General features: G+C 38.8%; 1 protein-coding gene across 1 annotated transcript; it reads right to left on the minus strand.

The window, feature by feature from the left end:
* Positions 1-809: 809 nt before the first annotated feature.
* LOC144448981 (proprotein convertase subtilisin/kexin type 9-like) lies at positions 810-8060 on the minus strand. The gene is made up of 8 exons (XM_078139373.1): positions 7973-8060; positions 6846-6983; positions 5122-5211; positions 4537-4743; positions 3608-3751; positions 3264-3386; positions 2049-2228; positions 810-1378 (listed from the first exon to the last, which is right to left on the minus strand). Exons 2-8 carry the CDS (start codon positions 6919-6921, stop codon positions 1308-1310), a joined length of 891 nt encoding a protein of 296 aa, XP_077995499.1. The 5' UTR covers positions 6922-6983; positions 7973-8060; the 3' UTR covers positions 810-1307.
* Between the last annotated feature and the right edge of the window lie 489 nt (positions 8061-8549).

The following is an 8549-nucleotide window of genomic DNA, read 5'->3' on the forward strand; positions in this document are numbered from 1 at the left end:
CCATTATGAAAGGGCATTCTCGTACACCTAACCCTCCGTGTAGTTCTAGATGGTTGGATAATCACATTATTGATATATTGGGTGACTCTGTTGGGCATAGAGCCAATTCTGAAAGCAGCAGGTAGAATAATACAACTAAGTGGGAAGTATTACAACGAGGGAGTGGAGGACCGAATGGGGATGCGGTCAGTAGAGGGGACACCTCCTCCCGCTGTTGAAACTTTTTGAAATTACGGGACCAAAAGTAAGTGGTCTGGCGCTACATTGATGTGTCAGCCGATTAAACATACACATTTCTGATGTGTCTGTATATATATATATAGTACATAGTACATGTATAATACACAATTGTGTATGCCATACCACTATCGAAACCGTGAACAGTACATGCATATATTCCGGGACCCACCCCCCTTCGGAAATATCCCTTGCTCACTCATTTATGTGATCTAATGTGGCTACTGTCACCAGCGTTGGATTCACACCGGTTTCACTTCTCTTCTCTTTATACCGAACGTTGTAGCGAACGTTGAGGCAACTACACGCTACATTCAAATTTGACAATAACCCCCACGAAGTTAGGGGGCCTTTTATACCCGTCATTCCGCAAGTCTGTAAGGTACGTCGTGATGGGTCGCCCTCAAGGTCCAAACTTGAATATCGTTTGTTTATTTGTGTGTATTTGTGTATTTTGTATCCTACTATGCGTTGTACCCATGAATTAGTGAGCGAATTTATACACAGACAAGGAAAGTGATTTGTGTTAGTTTGATAGTGTAATGAGGCGAATACTTTGTGGCACCTTCAAATAATGCATGACGGGAAAACTATTTATTCAAGTAACAATTTGAAATTACATTTTCAAGAATTAAATCATGCAATCCTATGTACTACTTATATAAACTATACGATACAAGATGCTCAAATCATGCGTCTCGGAAATAGACTGCTTATGTTGGTTCAAAAAACTCAAACTCATTGTCAGTTGATGTAGGAAATAGACCATAGGTCAATATTTTGAAACAGAGGTCAGAATTATATTAAAATTTTAGCTATTTTAAAATTCAAAATGGCTATGCATATTGCACGTTAAGTTTGGAAAAAAACAATTGTCGATATTCATGAAAATGAGAAGATAAACCGCCACATTTCTTTCATTATTTCAAAGGGATCAGAAACAAGCTTTTATACGGCAAAGTTTGGAGATATTTGAAGAATTCTGATGTTGAGTGTAACTGGTTGCGAGGCATATTCTAGCTGAAGTTCCGATGTTCCCGTCATCGTTGTCATCATGTGTCTATTCACAATTATTTGCAACAGATAGCTATAGCATAGACGTAGTTATTATTGCCACCATTGACAGCTATGCATTTTGCTTCTGTGAAAAGTAGAAAATGTTGTGTTAAATATGTTGATAAACTATTAAACAAAACCATCAACTTAATTTAGAAAGACGACCCCCCCCGGGGGGGGGGTCATCAATGTCTACGTAGAAGGTGGGCAGGAGGTACTTTTATAACTTATTATCGCTACTTTATTATTTCTGAAAAATGTAAAACTTAAAAATAAAAATTGGAAAACTGTAATTTAATGTTCACGATCACGAATTTATCACGAATAAACCTGGCACAAATGTCAGGTACTATAGGGTACACATTTTGTGGGTTTGACTTTTAATATGTAAATGGCGACCACAGAATATATTCCTTAGTAAATAAATGTATAAATACACATAATCTGATAAGACCAATGGACAACGGTTTACCACTGATAGAAGAATAGACTCTGAGGTGAAAAAAAAGAGTTTCAATTCGATTTTTCTTGGCAACCGAGCAAAATTTATATTATGTGAAATCATAAATGCCTCTATTTTCAGGAGTGGCTCCCTATTACTCGTTGCCACATGGATACCAGTATTGTTGGTAATGTGTCACAACTTTCAGGAATGAAAGATTGAACATAGCAATGCTGTGTTTAATTTCGAATTCCAAATGGAGTTGGGACACAAATATTTCAATGCTGTCCACATGCAGGAGATATACACTCACCTTCAATGAAAGCTCCATCTGTAACTTTATAAGGCGTGTAAACGCTACAACCAGTCATAGTCCATCCAGCATCACAAGACACTGTGGCCCTGGCTCTAACTCCCCCACCGCTTCTTGAACTCCATTTAGCTTTGCATTCCAGATTTCCAGACGCACAACAAGCAGCATATGCCCATACACCTGGGTTGGGTAAATATAACCATAAGGTACTGTTTGAGAAATGGCATAGTAAAGAATAAATCTTTTTTTTTAAACCCCACAAATTACAGAACGTGGCTTTTACCACAGGAAAGTCAAGTTGTACACGTTCAAACCGTAAATACAGGATTTATACTCTGGTCGTTCCACATTGCGACAACAAGTGTCCATGCAGTTATTTCTGTGGTGCTCTAAATAAGAGTAAAAATATCAAAAATCGCCATCACTTTTCCCTGGTTTTCACAAATTACGCTTGTACAAGCAAAAGTATAATCATATACCCGAGATATTTTTCTTCATTCACTTGGAACATACGTATGACATATGAGTTCCCTAAATGAAGAAAAAATATTGGGTGTACTGAAAATTGTTTGCTCATCAATAACTTATAATATCATTATGTCTCTTCATATTAAAAAAGGTCACGTGTTGCCAATCACCATTGCAATGCATTTACAACCAAGATCCTACTTTTGTGTAAAGTGCAGTTTTTAAGACTTCATTATCATTGTTGAACCCATCATCAATGCATTCCTTTGACTATGCCGCTTAGTTGAAGGGACAATCAATCAATTGGTACACACAGAATGTTAACAGAATGTAACACTCACAGACGTGGTTTATTTGGTGAACACATGTTTTGGATAGTGTCTCAGACACTGTGTACATTGTCTGAGTTAACACCAACTGTTTCTGGTGTTGAACGTGTTGTGTCTGGTAACCTTGATTTATTATCAATTTATTGAAACAATGTTGCAGTTACACCAAAGGAAAATATTGAGTGGCGTTTTCAGAGGGAATGGAATCGATGGTTGGTTCAATTGTAATGACATTGCCATAGACTGCAATTTGCATAAAACTATTATCTCGGTTGTATGTGTGTGGTTTTTGTGTGTGTTTTTTTTTTTTTTTTTTTTTTTCGTTTCAGAGAAGAACTGATACAGTTTGATACATATTAATGCAAATGTTAAAACATAAATTACAGTTATATGAATAAATCTATCCCAATACACATACCGCCACCTCCATGTCCATTATAAGCAAAACACTCTCCATTATCTATAGTTGACAGTTGCCCAGAAGTGGCAGAATTAGGCTTTGCACCATCCAATTGCTTCCATGCAGTCAGAGCCATACAACCTGAAACGATTAAAAAAAAACCTTCAAAATCGATACACATCAACTCAAGATTATGTCAGACAAAAAGTTCTTGCATATAGTTTACGAGTATTCTGTCTGTCTGTCTGTCTGTCTGTCTGTCTGTCTGTCTGTCTGTTATAGTTGTATATCAAATCAATGTAGGAATTATGTTTTATGTACTCCTAGACTTAGTTGCATTCTATTTTATGATACCGCCATACCTGTTAAATATGCATCCATTCCATCGATCTTCTCCGAACATGAAACGGTGCTCCGATTATCGTCACCATTGCCTGATTTTGACCCAGACTTGTATGTACATTTCATTTCGGGCCAGTTGCAACATCTGGCAGCAGCTTTCACTCCTGGTAATTGAGAAAAAAACCCCGATGAGACGTAATGACAAAACGAAAACAAAAAACCCCTCAAAATCATTGAATACACTATAGTTATACAATTCATGACAACAGATTCCTAGTGTATTGGTAAATTTCAGCCTTCATCGGTTTGTTATTCTAATTTATAACATGTTTTACAAATTATGATCCTGAATTATTATTTTGTATCTTGAAATAACTGTATAACTAGTTCTATATATTAACATAAACGTTTAGAATACCCGGTATACACACACACACACACACACACACACACACACACACACACACACACACACACACACACACACACACACACACACATACACACACACACACACACACACACACACACACACACTCACACTCACAAGCACATGCATACAGATCAGGCTGTCTATCCATCTTGTCTGTCAGTCTCTGTCTGTCTGTCTGTCTGTCTGTCTGTCTGTCTGTCTGTCTGTCTGTCTGTCTGTCTGTCTGTCTGTCTGTCTGTCTGTCTGTCTGTCTGCCTGTCTCTTCCTCATTCTCTCTGTAGCTGTCTGCCTCTCTCCCTGTCTGTCTGTCTGCCTGCCTGCCTGCCTGTCTGTCTGTCTGTCTGTCTGTCTGTCTGTCTGTCTGTCTGTCCTCTATCTCTTTTCTCCCTCTCACCCTCTCTCCCCCCTCTCTCCCCCCTCCCTCCCTCTCTCTCTCTCTCTCTCTCTCTCTCTCTCTCTCTCTCTCTCTCTCTCTCTCTCTCTCTCTCTCTCAAGTATTGAAGCATGAACACTTACCAGATCCACCAGCACCATTTCGTGCAACACAGGTAGGTATACCGTCACTCCCAACCTCTATGAACTCTCCATCTCGGGATCCATGAGCGTTGCCGGGCAGATAGCTACTGCATCCCGTCATCACCTCATCATGTTCACATCGTACTCTACCCTGGGCGTCATCATTTGTGGCAGAGAGACTGGACCAGCGTGTCACACATGTTGGTTCTGTGGAGGAATGAAACAATTACAATTCAATTGTCCCACTGCAACAAGTAATCGATATTTGGGTCCAACGGCAGAATGTATTTAGAAGTTATTTATTGACACTTCTCGTATAAGTATTGAAATTAGCAGTTACACACGTTACAGCCCCTTGCCAATTTGTGTTCACCAGCTCTGTTTGATACAACCACACAAAAACCAAATAACAAACTGCACATAGCAAGATTGAGTGAATACGGTTTCCTGCCACACTTTATCGAAACTGTGCAATCTCCGTTTGTAAACAAGATTTGCTGGTTCAGGGGTGTCTGGTAGACTTTATATGCTCCTCGACAACAACAGAAAAGAATAAACCAAAGAATAAATCCAAAGAATACTAACCTTTGCATTTACTGCACTTCTCCACACCTTCGATCCTACTTTCCAAAGTTGTGAGCTTTTCTATCGCATCCTCGGGCCATACACAATATTCTACGTTAAATAACAAACAGAGGGAACATGAAACACAATAATTATGTAAATGTATTTAGAGAGTTTAGTGTAAAACATAGGTAATTATACAAATGCAGTGATTTGTTGGTGTTATTTACCATTCGTTCATTTATTTATTTATTTATTTATCTATATGTTTATTCATTCATTCATTCATTCATTCATTCATTCATTCATTCATTCATTCATTCATTCATTCATTCATTCATTCATTCATTCATTCATTCATTAAATTCTTCGTTTATTTATTCATTTGTTATTTGCGCGTCATGTTTTTGTCCCCCCCCCAAGTTATTCCCCGTAAATAGATGTCTAAATAGACGGAATACAAGGTTTTTTATCACAATATAAACCTAACATGATACGACACGCCAAGACATAACACAGCCGATCGGAAGCATCTATTGATGCACAACATGACGTGATGTAAAATCAGAAGGCTATATAAACAACTAAATACATATCGCATCACATCACATCACATCACATCACATCACATCACATCACATCACATGACATCACAGCACAGCACAGCTCTGCACAGAACAGAACAGCACAACACAGCACAACACAACACAACACAACACAACACAACACAACACAACACAACACAACACAACACAACACAACACAACACAACAAAACAAAATACAATACAATACAAAGCGCAACATACCACAGCATAGTATGACACAACACAACACAACGGCAACGTGGCGCCACGCCACACAATTTAACACAGAGTACACAACATGACACAATACAATACAACACAACACAACACAACACAACACAACACAACACAACACAACACAACACAACATAACGCAACACAACACAACATAACATAACACAACACAACACAACACAACACAACACAACACAACACAACACAACACAACACAACATCAACGGAGCCGTAACCTAATGCTACGGAACACGACACAACACAACACAACACAACACAACACAACACAACACAACACAACACAACACAACACAACACAACAGCAACGCAACCATGACTTGACGCAACACAACACACTCCAACACACCCCGACCCAACCCAACACCATGCAACACATCACACACTACACAACATATTACGACACAACACAACACAACACAACACAACACAACACAACACAACACAACACAACACAACACAACACCACACGATACGACACGACGGCAATGGGGCGCCTCGCCCTACAATTCACAGAGTAGCCACAAAATTATACAACACATCACAACACGACACAACATCTTACGACGCAACACAACAGAACATCAACGCAGCATATATATCAGCATGTATACCAGCCGTGACCTGATACGATGCAACACATTGCAACGCGACACAATATAATACGACACAACAGAACGGCAACGCAACCATGACGTGACGCAACACAACACAACACAACACAACACAACACAACACAACACAACACAACACAACACAACACAACACAACACTACTTTTAGAGGTCGCAAGCACATTAAGACAGTACAGTACAGTACAGTACAGTACAGTACAGCACAGCACAACGGAACTGTTTTCTCAAAAATGGAAAGGAACGGGAACAGTAAATCATGCAGGTTATAACTACCTTCAGCACTGCTGAGTCCGATGTTGAGTTCGATCAGTTGGACAACAACAACAATCACCAATAATGTGGTACGCATCTTTGAAACAAATGGCTACCAATTCTTCTTCTTTCAAACAGACAAATAGATTATCACTCAAACTAAGTCAAAAAAGAGAAATATTCCAAAGTTAACACAAGACATTTAAAAAATTAATTTACTCTCCTTATTTGGGTAATGACAGTATACGTATATTAAGGTGAGTTAAGTGTTTGTCATAAGGGACGATCGCATAATGTTACACAAGCACAATAAGTGAACTTCGTTCGTTTAGGGGGAGGGGGGAGGGGGTCTGGTTTCAGCGCGATTGCTGAACTTCATTTTCGCACTTCTTACCAAATTTCGAAAACTTTCACGCCTTCGATGATAACAGCTTCGATTCTGTATTTACTAAGTTGATAGGAATTAATCCTAACGTGACAGATACTCTGCAGGGTTTCCGGTAGTATTTTGATGTGTTTACCATCATCTTAGTAAACAGTTTCATGAGGTTGGAAATTCATGTTTACCATCTTTTTACATTGCACCGATCGTAGTGGTATGACCGCAATATTTTGTATCATGGTGTACATCGTATATAAACTGTGATGTCGCACTTATGAACGTTCATTTAGGGGGAGGGGAGGGGGTTTGCCCTAAATTGACGATGTTCGCTTGTACGTCGACATTGTACGATCGTCCCTAAAACAACGTCATCTTTAGGGTGATGCTTCCCATGTCCGCTCCTTGCGTCGGCGGGAAAAACATGTTACCTGCGAGACTTAACTCTAGGCGTTTTCTTCATACCACTCTTTTCATACTAATTCCTTTTCTAAAATTCTGAAGGACTAGGAAAGGATGTATACAGTGCATTAGATCTATGTGCCTGGCGCGGTCTTTTTTGTAACCTCCAGAAATGATCCTCTTCGTTCGTCATTCTCTAAAAATTGAAGACGTGACTAAAGGAAAAAGCAAACAATGTAAAATGTACAAATACTAGAACATGTTTTAGTGAACTTTATGTTGTAATGATTCCTTTCCTGCAACAACTTAATCTACGTTTTCAACAGAAAAGGGATTTTTGTATCCACAGAAAAGAATTTCTACTTACCTAACATTGGAAACCCAGGTTTTACAATAACCGTTGCTCTGTAGTGAAAGTGTTTTTATGGGATGTCAAACATTACCAACACTTTTCAAAAGTCATCTCAAAATAGTTCAATTTTTAATTAAAAAGAAGAAAGATTTACGACAATTTGATATCGGATAACCCTCATAAAAATACTAATAACATTAAATTAAAAAAAGTTACTACGCTGTCGTCAGAATTTATAATTACGGGGGATCGGATTGGGAGAACTTAGGGTTACCATGGAAATGGAGGCTGACGGGGAGGGGGGGGATTGGAGGCTTGATTTTTGAAAATTAAGTGGGGATGGGGGTGGGGGTTGCGAATTTGTAGTAGATGGAAGACTATATTCACAGTTAGCGGTAGACAATAAAATGCCATTTTAGTCTCAAAGCACTGACGGTGGATAAATCATATTAACTACTAAGTCATCATTTTAGCAATTCAACATTTGGCTCTTTTTTCAATCATATTTTCACACCAATCAACACCGGTACCCTAAAAAAATATTGTATTCGAATATTTTCCCCAAAGCCCCCCCCCCCCCCCCCCCCTCCGT

The sequence above is a fragment of the Glandiceps talaboti genome, chromosome 18, assembly GCF_964340395.1.
Source record: "Glandiceps talaboti chromosome 18, keGlaTala1.1, whole genome shotgun sequence".
NCBI classification, from domain to species: domain Eukaryota; kingdom Metazoa; phylum Hemichordata; class Enteropneusta; family Spengelidae; genus Glandiceps; species Glandiceps talaboti.

Excerpts from the sequence above, each read along its gene's own strand:
- LOC144448981 (XM_078139373.1), bottom strand. The coding sequence starts at position 6,921 with ATGCGTACCACATTATTGGTGATTGTTGTTGTTGTCCAACTGATCGAA. Across the intron at positions 5,212-6,845 it reads CGGACTCAGCAGTGCTGAAG|AATATTGTGTATGGCCCGAG; the intron begins GTAGTTATAACC and ends TATTTAACGTAG. Across the intron at positions 3,752-4,536 it reads AAATGGTGCTGGTGGATCTG|GAGTGAAAGCTGCTGCCAGA; the intron begins GTAAGTGTTCAT and ends CTCAATTACCAG.